We start from the raw sequence: 14,439 nt of genomic DNA, 5'->3' as shown, positions 1-14,439 counted from the left end.
CGCAAATTCGCAATGAGTCTATGACAAGCTGTTTTAGACGGGGTGGATGAGGAGAGGGTCGTGCCTTCCGCTTTGCGCCCTTCACTCCGGCCGCGCTTCCCCTTCACTGCGTATCGGGCCCACTTGTTGCCGTCCTTCTGTTGACTTTCCAGGCTTCCTCTTCTTTTTCTAGCTCTTTCCACTTCTCCCATGAAGCGCACGAGAAATTCCATTTGTCCCAAACAACCAACTGCATGAATGAGACTTCTAGCATCGATCCCAATTGCCGCTTTATGTACAACAAGCACGACGACCTCCACACAGACAGACAGCAACCATGGCTACCCCCAGCGGACAGCAGGTCCACAACATGGCGTTCAACTTCTACGGTTGGGCCGTCGCAATCCCTCAACACGTAGATGGCTACGAAGTTATCAAATTGATGACCAGAGCCCCCTCATCTCGGCCCTCGATCAAGGCGATATCCGACCGAAATCTCCGGATTAGGCGAGACCTGCAGTTCACCGACCAAGAGTTGCAAACTCATAACGACCCGACGACAGGGGCGGAGGAAGTCTTGCTCGTCGGTTTTACCGTCGCCGACCTCCCCGACGCCGCCAAGAAAAGCGCGAGTAAGAAACTCGGCACGGCTGTTGGTACCGTTGTCGCGCCAGATCGTACGATAGCCGTCCATGACGACAACAGACTGATCATGGTCGTCACTCCTATCAGCGGTCTGGACGGCCAGATGAAGTTCTACGGTCTTGTCGACCAGCAGGATGAGGATGGGCTGTGTACCCCGCAGATCATGGACCAGGAAAGCTGCTTCTACTTGCCCATCTTCCGGGGAGGGGTAGAGTCTGCTTCCAAACGCGAGGTCAAGAAACAGTGGAACAAGAACATTCGAGACATTGTTGGAGGTGGAAGCGAGGTTTCGCCTGATGTCACTGGTAGTGCCAGTGCCACTGCCGACGACGGCGGCGAAAGACAAGTGTCTCCTGAAGCCACAGAAAGTCCCAAGGACAGCGAAGGGCAAGCCTCTCCTGATGCCGCAGCCAGTGTCAGGAACGACGAAAGACAAGTGTTTCGCGAACTCAGCACTCGTAGTTCGAGAACACAGAGCAGATTGAGACCCGATCACCCACAGTGGCAAGCCCAGAAGTTAACAGCCCAGCTTATGCCACTCCTTCACGACGTTATCGGAATCGAGCAGACTCTGAAAGAGGTCATTACCGCGGCAGACGAAACGGTCACGTCGTCAATGGAAGAGGTTGCCCCTGGAAATGGAGAAGTTGATCCCCATTCCGAGGAGGAGATTCGCGAGCGCAGTGTTTCTACCCTGCTCGCGGGCGGGTTCGACAAGATGTACAGGGATCTTGTTTGGATGACTGAAGTCAAGCGGCTTCGCGGCGATCAACGGGTCGTCAACACCATTCGTCAGATTGTAGATACCACACTGACGCCTTTGGTATCAAGGCTGCGGGAGATGGAGAGATTGATGGCGCCTGAGGAGGATGTCGGGTCTGATAATGGAAACTCTGAGAATGTCGACTCTGAGCACAGCGACTCGGATGATGGACTCAACGACAATGTCGACGAAGGCAACGACGACTCGGCGGATGGTACGCTTGCCAACAACAGGGATTCGGATGGCAGCCCGGATAGCAGTCAGACCGATGAGGAGTCCGACAGCCGGAGCGATACCAGTGAATGGAGCGGTATCCACGACTCCGAAGACGACGTGGAAATGGGAGAAGACGAGGAGATGGAAGACGACGCAGAGATGGAGGATCACCAAGAGATGGATGGCGACGAAGAGGTGGAAGAGGATCAAAATGTGGAAGGCGATAAAGATACGGAAGACGAGGAAGAAACAGAAGACAACGAAGAGATGAGTGACCAAGAGGTGGAAGACGAAGAGATGGATGACGATGTTGATTTGGTGCATACCTGGAATGAGAGCATCCGCTCCAACCACAGTCCGGATCAAGACCACGATGATGCCGCCAGCAGCTCAATTTCCGCAGAGGGTGCAATCGACGTTGCCAACGAGATCAACGAAGACGGCTCCCTCTGTCACAGCGTCTCCTCCCCCGTCCTCGGCGAAGACATAGTCCCGATTGCCGCCATGGCCGGCCGGGTGGCCGACAACGATGACGACGACGAGGACGAGGAGCTGGGTAAGTACTGGGAGAAGAGGGCTCGAGAGGCACAGGTGGAGGAGGCGGAGGGGAAGAGGCGACGGTCGTTGAGGTTTTACGAAACGTAGTGGTTAAAAAGAGTAACACTACCCGCACCCACTTCAGATCTACCAGCGCTAGAAATAACTCAACTCGACTCAACTCGAGGGTTCGAGTTAGTTGAGTGGGTTAATTCGATATTTCGAGTTGAGTCGAGTTGAGTTGAGTCGAGTTGAGTCACGTAAGTTGACTAGAAATATCACGATTTCTGGTGTTTTGGGCTCAAAAGTGCTTCGATTCTTACGATTTCTAGCTCCCTAAATCTCCCTTAACCTCCCTACAACTGGCAATCCCTCTATAAGGATAGTTATGGAATCGTATATATACTTTACTCTTCATCCTTATTAAACCCTAGTTCTAGTACTAGCCAAAATTTTAAGCTTTCGATAGTATTAATAGTCTCCACATAAAGACTATTCCTTTAGCTATCGATAATCAATTTAGCACTGCTAAAAGAGCACTTACAATCGTTTACTATAGAGGAGATAGAATAGAAGTCAAATATTATATAAGCAAGTCGCGGGTAAGTAAATTCGTTAGCCTTCAACTACCCTAGTATATTATCAATAGCGTAAATATCGTCGTTAAGGTAGCGCTCTAACTTATTCTCCTTCTTTAATTATAAGAGGAGGGTATTATAAAAATTAGAGTTAACTAGCCAATCCTCCTTTATTCTCTTTACTTATTAATTACTAATATTAATTAGCGGGTTAGCGATAAATTAGTTAGCGTAATTCTTTTTGTAAATTAATTAGAAGTTTTTAATAATTTATTATAATTATATTAAGTGAATTTATAATATACTTATTTACTATAGTAATTAGGGTAGAAGATATACACTATTTAGTATACAAAATAATCTTCTATTAAATTTCAATATTTTTTAAACTTCGTAATAACTTTATTTAATATTAGATTAACGGCTTTAATACCCTTATTAATTATATCGTTAGCGTAATTAATAAGATTATACTACTCTTATAATTAGAAGGAGGCTGTTTAGGAGGAAGCGGCTTAAAAGGAAGTAATACGGGTAAGGGTAGGCTTATTGCGTAATTAAGGGGTAATCATAATAATATTTAAGTTTAGGATTTCTAAACCCTTAAACAATTCGAAGGTAATATTACCTCTATATTATACGCACTTAATCTCGAACTTATTAATTAAATAATAAAAATTAAGTATAACTATTAAAAAAAAGGGACCCTTCTTTTCGTACTTCTTAGTAAAGTCTTTAAAAGGTTTTATTATATTTATAATAGCTACTAGAATACCTTAATTATTATTATTAAACCGGTCCTCTTTAGGGAGTCGCTTCGAAATATTAATGCAATTTATAGTCTTAGTAATATAGTAATTAATAAACTGATGAAGCTTCTAAGCGCAGCGGATTATTCAATAGTCCAAATTCTAACGGGTTGTATTATTAAAAATTATAGTAATTACTAATAAAACTTTGTCCTCCTCTATCGCTTTACGTATTAAGAGATTAAAGTTTTAGTTAATAATAGTATCATTACAGCCTAATTATATAATTTCTAAGAATTTTGCGCGCCTTTGTAGGCTTCGACGGATAAATTAAATAACGTTATAAAACCGACCAACCGGCCCCTCCTTACGCTACTCCTAGAGAATAATATCTTTATTAGCTATAGATAAGCGGGCAAATAGATTAGTAAATTCGGGTATTCGAATACCCCCTCTTTTAATAGCGGCTTTAGCACCGAAGTTTAAAACGTAACCGAAGTAGTAAAGGCGGCGATAAAGTAATTTAAATTTAAACTTCTTATAATTGAATGAGGGGAATAAACCTTAGAACGTAGTAGATATAACGATCGTTAGAATCGACGTTATTATATTAGAAGTAACCGATATTATTAATTAGGATTTCGAACTTTTCGAAAATATAGAAAATCGACGCCGCGATATTCTCGCCGTTATAATTACTATAGACTTTAAAAAAACAAAGAAAGTCGTTTCTAAGTATACGCTAGATATTTACGTAATAAATAAAGATCGAAAGGATAGCGAAGTGTTAGGTTGCCAGGGACTTGTTAGGCGTTGGACCCGTGCCAGTACCGAGGAGCGCCGATATCCGCACAGCACAGCGCCGTAGTATAGTGTCGGAACGGTTCGGAGCCGTCGCGGATTTAGCTACTATAGGATAGAATTTACAATAATATAAATAGCCGGTCGAACTCGCCTCTAAAATCATCGGGGTTAATTATTAATATATTTTTAATCCTCCCCTTACCTTAACGTCCCCTATATATTTACGCTATTTATAAATATTTTAACCTACTTTTTTCTACGATCCTAATATATTAATGGTTCTTCCTACGGGAATTGAACGATTACCAATAGGATATAAATATATAGCGGATAATCCGTTTTTTAGACTGCTAAAAAAACCCTTCCCTCTATTTCTAGTACGTAAAAATTATTTATTACCCTTCTTACCGTAGCCAACGATAGCCTTTAATAATAACATCCTCCTTCGTTCTAATATTATTAGCCGACCGTCGAAAAAATAAATAACGATAATTCGGATAGCGACCGCTCTTTTACCCCTTCGTACATTTCGTATAATCCCTTCTACTATTTAGAGAATAATATTATAATATAGAAATAAAGATTCTTTAAATCTTATATAGCGGTTATTAAATTACTTTTAATTTAATTCCTATTATATGTATTTCTTTATAATTAGAATAATTTCGTAGACCTATTAAAGCAAAATTAATTTGATAATTACCCTCCTATTCCTTTCAGATTCCACTACTAAAATTATTTCTTTTATAATTAAACGCACTTTTCGACCCTCCTTATTCCTATTATTACTCCTTAAATTGCGGCGCCTATTATTCCTATATCTATTACACCGATTTAATTTATTACTTTATTTAAATATTTCCCCAAATTTAATATTTTTAAATTTATTAGCGAGAACTCTTCCCAAGTATGTAACTTTATTTTCAATATTAACGATTATTATTTCGAATACCCCCGGATACCCTTTTTTTCGCTATTAATTATATCGAAGGTAATTTTAAAAATATATAAATTAAATATATTATAACCTTTAAGAAGAAGATTAATTATAACCCTATCCGTAATATTCCTATTTAGAAAGACCTACGTACCTTTTTAAAGAAGGAATATAACGGTAATATTTAAACTATTGAACGTTCTACCCTTACTAATTTTAAACGTATATAATAAAGCGCTACCGAAACCGTTCGTATATTTTATAACTATTTCTATACCGAAAAGTTCAATATATTTTACGAATAATCGGAATATTCGCGCGTCTTATAATAAATTAACCACCTACGTCCCTAATTATATAGCGGCGTTTTATTAGTAAACGGTATTAATACATTAACTGAAGTAATAGCGTATATAAAGCGATTAAAAAGTTTAGAAATTTTAAAATTAATAATATAATATTAGCGCCCTTAAGTACTACGTCCTTACTTATCTTCTCCCTCTTCTCTTCCTACTTTTATTTCTATTTCTACTCCTATATTTATTCCTAATTCTATTAATTTCTTTCGTCCTCTCCTTATAATTTCTACTAATTCTAATATTATTTATTATTATTATAATTAATTTAAATATACGTATAGTTAATACTGGGTAATAAAATTGCGTAATACTTACTATAAATATAATAAATTTCAACATTCGGCGTTTTCCTATTTTAAATATTCTTATTATAATTGCGGTAAATTAAATTATATATTATATTAATACCCTATTCCCTATAGTATTCTAATCTAAGGCGCGAATATTAAGCCGGTAGTACTAGTAAAGATTGTAACCACTTCGGTTTAAAGAAGCGTAGGTATCTTGTAATTATATTTAAATACGAAATTATTAGTAAAAATATATAGAAAGTAGCGAAAAACTTATAATTTAATAAATTCCAACGCGGAGTTAAACTTTATTAAAAGGTATTTACTCCCGTCGGATACTAAAATAAAGTTTGTAAATTACTATTTTATTAATTTCTCTCTCTAACCTGTTCCTGTACGTAATTTGATTACTTCATTTATTAAAATGCGCGACTCCTCTAATATTAAACGGAAAAAAAGGATTATATTTATAATTATCGATTCCCTTAGCGTAAATATTATTTTTAATTACTTTTAATTATACGAATATAATTTTAAAATTAATTAGCGTCGGAAGAAGTTCCAGTTTCAGATTGAAATATAAAATTTAAAAACGAGTAAAAAACCGACTAAAAATATATATAAAGCTATAATATTTCTTTATAGTCCGTATTAAAATTCAATCCCTATATTAGACCCGAAAGAAATATTAAAGTCTTCTAATAATTTTAACTCCCTACCATATTCGGCCGTCCTTTTTAAAATTCCCTTACCCTTACGCATAGAATTTTCAACCCTACTGGATATCCTAGATTTCTCCAATATTTCTTCCAATATACCTACTCTTGTAACGGGTCTGCACGAATAAAGTACAGCGTACAATCGTATAGTTGAAATACTATATTTAACAGAGGAAGTAAGAGAGGAAAGACTACACCAGAAGGGTATAGTCGAAAGAAGGTTTTATATAACCAATGCTAAGACCGTACGGGCTAGGTAAGTATGTGGGTCTGGCCAACTAGAAGGCTCGTATCTTTATCGATAAAATAGGATACGGCTTGGTAATAGCTAAGTTTAACTCTTAGGTTCTAGCCTTATAATATTACCCCCCTACTCCTCCTTAGGAAGCGCGGTCTTACCACGTAGAATTTATTATAACTAAATATATAGAAATAACCAAAATCCAATACCAAACACGCCTAACTAAATACCTATTTAAACGAGGAAGAAATTAATAATATTAAGAAAAATATTTATATTAAACCCCCAAATAAACGTTATACGATTACTTATTTCGTACTCGAATTAGTAGCGATATACCTATTGCCTACCCTTATAGAGTTATGCTATAGCTTAGTACTAAAATTAAATTAGCGGATATTTCTAGACTTTGCCTAATTTAAGGCCCTTTCTTATTATATTATATTAGTAATCTATAACGGAAATAATTAGTATTAAAGTTATTATTTAATACTTCGTATCGTTCTACTTTTCCTACTAATAGTAACTATTATTTCTTCCGCTAAAGAATAACTTTAATAGTCCTTATACCTACGAAATATAATATTTATTACCCTCCTATAGTTACGTATTATAGTAAATTCTCTTAGAAATATACGTAGAAGGGTAGAATAAAATTAATTAACCCCTAACCAATAAATACTATATTCAAATAATTATAAAAGTCCTTTCTTTACAGACTTATAAACCTCTTTCTATTATAATGTTATTAAAATTACCCTCAACAAAGTACTACTTAATTTAAAAATTTCTCCTTTTGATTATTATTATTATAACTATTTAAACCCCCAACCGGACTAGGCCGTAAATTATTTATCCTTATTTTTTTATATTATTTAAATTAGTAAAAACTACTCCTATAGTTCGTATACTTGCCTTCTTTCTTCTACCTATTTTTTTACTTTTGAAACGATAACGAAGGTTTAATTACCAAAGTATCAATAGAGGTATCTATAGGATTACTAGTGTTATTATTAATTAGGGCCTACTTTAATAAAGAGAAAGTTAAAAAAAAAGTATTACTATTAAAACGATAGAAATATTCTAGCAATGAAAAATACTACTTAGGCACGTCAATTCGGTCTAAAAAATGCTATTTCCAATCGTAATTTAAAATAATAAATATTTAGTTAACTTTAGTAGCATCCGGTTACGAATTTATATGAGCGTAGTAGAATACTTCTTCGAATTTCGTAATAAAGGCTACTATCAGTTCCTTAGGCTTTTATTTAAATTAATATAATTTTTAACTAATGCGCTTAATAGTGTTAGGGTCCCTATAAATAAAATAGAACTTATTAATAAATACTAACGGCAACTATAAAGATAAAGAATTAGCGAAAGCGATAAATAAGCGAGTAAATAATAGAATTACGCTTTTAAATCGCTAATAGCGGGGCTATCTATATAGAGTTTAGCTTATGCGCTCAAAACCTAAATTTCGAACTCTTTTTTACTACTTAAAAACTTTTCAAAATGCGGGAGGATTAGCTTATATAACGGCGAATTGAGAAGAATAGTTTTAAGAGCGGAAATCTCGAAAATTATCTATTTAATCGAGGAAGCAAATTATTGCTAACATTCTTAAGAATTCGTAGACTAAACGATTTAAAGGAGCTATTATTATAAAATATCGTAGATAGGGAGGGGAAAACTCTTTAGTATATTAGCGAGAGAAGGGCAATGGTATTAACTTAAAAAGAGGGTCAAATATAATATAACGGGTCTATACGAGTAAAGTATAACGTATAATTATATAACTGAAATATTATATTTAATAGAGGAAGCAAGAGAGAAAAGATTACACCAGATGGGTACAATCGAAAAAAGATTTTGTACAACCAGTGCCAAAACCGCACGGGCCAGGCAAGTATATAGGTCTAGCCAACCAAAAGGCTCGCATTCTTATCGATAAGATAGGATACGACTTGGCAATAGCCAAGCTTAACCCCTAGGCTCTAGCCCCATGACAACTCCTATATCTATTAATATATCCCCGGATATACCTTTTAGAATTTTTAGAATTATATTAAATAGAATTTACTTACTGTTAGAACCTTTATTAAAATTAGTAATTCCGAAGCCGCTCGTCGCCAAACTTATGGAGGAAGAGACGGTTGCCGCCGAACCGATAATCCTTCCGAAGTATAAAGAATTTTAATAAATATTCGAAGTATCGGCTATACCCCTACTATAATATAACTATTTAAAATATTACATCAATTTAATCGAAAGAGAGTCCGCTTCCTAAGGTCCTATTTACGCGTTTAATATTAAGGAATTAGAAGTATTCCGAGGATAATTAACGGAAGCGTTATATAAGAGATAAATTCGTTTATCTATTAATTTAATAAAGATTCCTATTATTTTTATTCTAAAGAAGGGAAGTAAATTAAAGTCATATATCGACTACTATACGTTTAATAAAGTAATGACGAAGAATTATATAGTGTTACCTCTTATTTAAAAGATTTTAGATCGGTTATCGTCGGTGAAGATTTTTATAAAATTAGATTTAAAGGACGTATATTATCGTATTCGGATTAAATGGAAGCAGTAAAGAGAAGACGGTATTTCTTACAAAGTACGGATATTATAAATTCTTAATTATATTAATAAGATTAATTAATATTCCTATTATTTTCTAAGCGTATATTAATAATACGTTAATAAGTTTAATTAATACTCTTCATATCGTTTACTTTAATAATATTATAATTTATAATAAAAATAAAGAAGATTATTCTAAAAGCGTTAAGGAAGTTTTCTAATATTTATACGAACGTAATTTATATATTAATTTAAATAAATACAAATTCTATACTAAGAGGGTATTGTTTTTAAATTATATAGTTTCGCCTAAAAGTATTTCGATAAATCCGGAGAAGGTTATAACGATTATAAATTAGGAAGCCCCGAAAAGTATTTATAATATCCAAATTTTCCTAGGGTTTATAGGGTTCTATCGATAGTTTATAACGTCCTACTTCAAAATTATAATTCTATTAACGTATTTATTAAAAGAAGAGAAATAAAAATCGTGCGAATTATCGGAACCGATTAAGGTAGTATTCGAAGAATTAAAGCGGCGATTTTAAGAGGTACTAATATTATAGCATTTTGATCCTTCCTTACCAATCCGAATAAAACTAAATATATCCGATTTCGTAATTAGCGTAGTATTAACGTAATTATATAAAATATATTAGTACCCTATTATATTCTTTTTTTGTAAAAAGTCCCCGGAAGAAACGCGTTATAATGTTAACAACGGCGAATTATTAATAATTATAAGCGCACTAAAAGTATAAAGGTAATATTTATTATATAATAATGAACCTTTGCTTATTATTATAAATTATTTAAACTTTTAATATTTTAAAAATAAGAATAGGGTTAGCGTATAATAATATTAATAAGTATTAGAATCAGCAGTATATAGTTTCGGTATTGAATATTAGGCGGGGAAATTTAATTTAACGGACGGGTTATTGCGGAAGCTATAATTATACGAAATTATTAAAGTAATTAAAGAAAATTATTTTTTAATATAAATTATTAAGAAAGGTAAAGAAAAGGGAAAAGTAATACGGAAAAAGGTTATACCGGACAATAGTATAAAGAGGGTATTATTAATCGGTTAGAAAATATAAAGAGCCGTAGCAGAGAGGAAAGAATAATACGAAGATAATGGAAAAGATATATTGGTTTAAGTATCGGATTAGGAAAATAATAATTAGGAAGGGGAGTATAAGAGTTATAGTACTAATAAAAATAAAGAATTATTTAAAGAGTATAAGGGTTAGAATAAAAACGAAAGGGTATTAAAAAAGAAAATATAATTTATAGACGAAGTCGCCGTGGGTTATAGAGGAGGGGTAGATAAAATCGTCGTTAATTATATAAAAATATATATAGTAGTTGTAAAAGTATAAAAGGAGGATAAGTAATTTCCTCCGTTAAATTAGTAATTATTAGAGGCGTAGAGATTAGATCCTTTTATATCGGAGGAGGTATAAAAAGAATTAGAAAGAAGTCAGAGAGTAAAGAATTAAAAGATAGGAAAAGATAGAGTACTATTTTATTATTATTAAATTTATATATTAGAGAATATACAATTAGAATGCTTTTATATTTATTATAATAATATTATAGCCGGATACTAAGGATAACGGAAAATATTTAAGAAAATTAATTAATATTATTACTAGCCTACTATCGCCGCCAACGTAGAGGACTATATCTATAAATATCCAATATATTAAAAAACTAAATTTCGGAATTATGAACTATATAGGCTCCTTATATCGTTGCCTATCCCAATAGTGTTATAATAAGATATCTCTTATAATTTCATTACGAGCCTACCTAAATTTTACAACCTTATATTTAATTGAATTTACAACGCTATCCTAATTATCGTCGACCGTTTTACTAAATTTATATTCTATATTCCAATATAGAAAATAATTACCGTACAATAATTCGCATTCTTATTTTAATAAATTATATTCCGGCTATTTGGGCTCATAAATTCTATTATATTTAATAGAGGGAGCCTTTTTATAAATAATTTCTAAAGAACTTATTATAAATTGTTAAATATTCGGCGCTGCTTAAATATTATTTAATACCTATAGATAAATAAATACACGGAACGATAAAATTAAAGCTTAGAATTATATTTACAGATTTTTTATGATTTAAAGTAGGTAGATTGGGCCGAAAAGTTAGCGATAGTAGAATAGATATATAATAATTACTTTTATATTACTATTAATACATCTCCGTCCGAATTATTCTACGACTATTACTTACCCGGTTTAGCCAATTTAAATCGGGGTCGCGGAAACGTACTCCCTACAGCAATTACCGAAAGGATTATAAAATTAGTTAAAGAATAAACCGCTATCGTTAAAGCTTTAGAGAAAATTAATAAAAATTATGTAAAATAGTATAATAAATTGCGTAAATTTAAAGATTTCGAAATCGGTAATTAAATTCTCCTTAATACGAAGAATATAAAATACTAGAAACCTAGCGTTAAGTTAGTAAATAAATTCTTAGGGCCTTTCTAAATTATTAAAATTGTTAGCGACAAAAAGATAGTTTACCGTTTTATCCTTCCGGAATATTATTATTTTTACCCGGTATACCCTATTACTTTATTAGAATTATATTATAGCGACCCAAAAGTAGTAGATTTCGTATAGTATAAAGTAAAAATAATTATAAAATATTAAAGGTTGGGAACGAACTAATAATATTAGGTAAAGTAGAAGGGGTATTCGGATAATAATAACGAATAAATATTATAAAAGGATTTAAATTGCCCGGAATTATTAAAGGTGTATAAAGTGAAGAAGTTGTAAAGGAGGAAGGCCGAAGGGGGCCCAGTAATTAAATTAATAAAAGTAAATTAAATAAGTTAATAAAAAGAAGTTAAAACAATTAATAATTATAATGTATTAATAATTATAGAATATTAGTAATTATAATATATTTAAAATATTAAATAATTATAATGTATAGAATATTAAATGATTATAACATATAGAATATGAAATAATTATAATATATAAAATATTTAACGTATTAGATTAGAATTAGGGGAATTATATTAAGAAGGCGAGCGATAGCGTATAAATGAAGGGAGGAGGAATTAATTAAAGAATTATAAAGGATAACGAACTTGGAAACGTAGTAGTACGCTAGTATCTAATTATCGATTATCTATTAAATTAATATTCTTCCCCTTAAATAATAATATTGTTAATGAAAGTAAAATTAGAAAATTATAAAAATAAAAGGCTAAATATTGTAATAACTGCCTCATCTAATCTTCGAATTCGAACCCAAATTATATATTAATATAAACATCGAACTTATCTTCTTAAAAATTAAATTTTCCCGCGTAACTACTACGCCTATTAATAAATAATTTAAATTTAAATCTTACCTTCGTCTATTATTATATTATTAGCTGCTAATATTAATACGTTCCTATCGTAGGGTTACAGGGATATTTTAATAAGTAATAAGTAATAAATATTAATATAGGCCGAATATATAATTTAAAAGATATTAATTAGACTAATTATATTTATAGGGGTAGCGGGAGCTATTAGGAGAGCGGGAATTATAATATCGAATTATTCGCTATCGAAAATAAAAATAATAATAAGGGTAATTTAATTAATAGGGTAAGTATTAATAGGATAGTAAAAGTCGTAACGCTTCATTTATTCGTTAAAGTGGCAGCTATAAAATTTAGAAAGTATTCAAGGAAAAATATAAAGGCGTTCGCAAAGGATATAGATTCTAATTATTAAAATATTAACGGAATTATAGAAAATAATAACGAGGGTAAGCGCAATACTATTTATATTTCCTACGTAAATAGCAATTATTTTTCTCTAAAATGAGACTGTGTAATTATAAAGGATTAAAAGGAAATTATAAAAGCGCCGGTTTAAAGTTTTAGGATACGCTAAATATATATTATTATTTACAAAAATAATTTTATTAGCGCTAATATTAATAAAAAAGGAATAGGAATTCAATAGACTTTATTAAATATAAACAAAGTAATTTATAGTTAGGATTATAGCGACGTTAATAATATTAGGGGGTAAATTCGCGACGGCGGTCGTAGCCTCCTAAAAAAAAGATAATATAAAACGGATTATAAATAGTATTATTAAATAATTAATATAGGAAATATAAAGTAGAAAGGAAAAGCGTTTATTAAAGTTAAGGGCGGTCGGGCCTAATAAAAAGGGCTAAATCATAAAAGGTATATTAATTAACGGAATTTGGGAAAATAATTATAATTATAATATAAGTAAATATATAAACGCGTACAAAGGATGGAAGAAAAAGAGTATGAGGAAAAGAGGGGAAGGAGGAAAGATTTTTATAATTAGAATTAAAAATATAAAATAGGGTGGAATCGGGGTAAATAACTAAAGTACGAAAATACGGGTATTATTAAAAACTTTTAAATAGGCTAATTCTAAATAATAGGGTAGGAAAGGTAATAGAAGAAAGCAGTAAAAAGGAATGGAAGAAAGGCGAAGAAGATAATTTAGGACGAAAGGACGGCCAATAAGCGTTAAAATAGTAACGGGGGGGCAAAATATAATAAACCGGAAGGCGGTCAATTTAGGCCTAAAATAGTAAAATATAATAAAATGGAGGGCAATTAATTTAAATTTAAGATAGCGACCGGTAGAAAATAAAAAGATAATAAACGGTAGGTAAAAAGCGAGTAAAGCCGGCGGGGACATTGAATTAATAAATATTAGATAGTAAATTAATATTGATATAAAAATAAAAGAAAATAAAGAGGATAACGTTTTAATAATAATATATTCGGTTATAAAAGTAAATTACGGAGGAATAGTAGCGGAAGAGCGCCGGTAGGGAGGCTACTGACGTAAAGTATTTATAAATTTCTAAAATAGAAACTTAGGAGAAGGAGGGTTATATTAGATCGTTAGGGACTTATTAGGCGTTAGACCCGTACTAATACTAAGGAGCGCAGATATCCGTATAATATAGCGATTAAGTATAGCGTCGGA

The 14,439-nt window shown here is 32.4% G+C and overlaps 1 protein-coding gene across 1 annotated transcript; it reads left to right on the top strand.

Annotated features, from left to right (window-relative positions):
• Positions 1–316: 316 nt before the first annotated feature.
• On the top strand, positions 317–3,325 carry B0H65DRAFT_441326 (uncharacterized protein; the record flags this gene model as incomplete). The annotated part of the gene is made up of 5 exons (XM_062825519.1): positions 317–2,159; positions 2,645–2,742; position 3,044; positions 3,208–3,252; positions 3,309–3,325. 5 exons carry the CDS (start codon positions 317–319, stop codon positions 3,323–3,325), a joined length of 2,004 nt encoding a protein of 667 aa, XP_062682807.1.
• Positions 3,326–14,439: the final 11,114 nt, after the last annotated feature.

Source organism: Neurospora tetraspora, assembly GCF_033439725.1.
Source record: "Neurospora tetraspora strain CBS 560.94 chromosome Unknown B0H65scaffold_3, whole genome shotgun sequence".
NCBI lineage: Eukaryota > Fungi > Ascomycota > Sordariomycetes > Sordariales > Sordariaceae > Neurospora > Neurospora tetraspora.
Note: the sequence above shows the minus strand (reverse complement) of the source record. Positions and strands in the feature narration are given on the sequence as shown.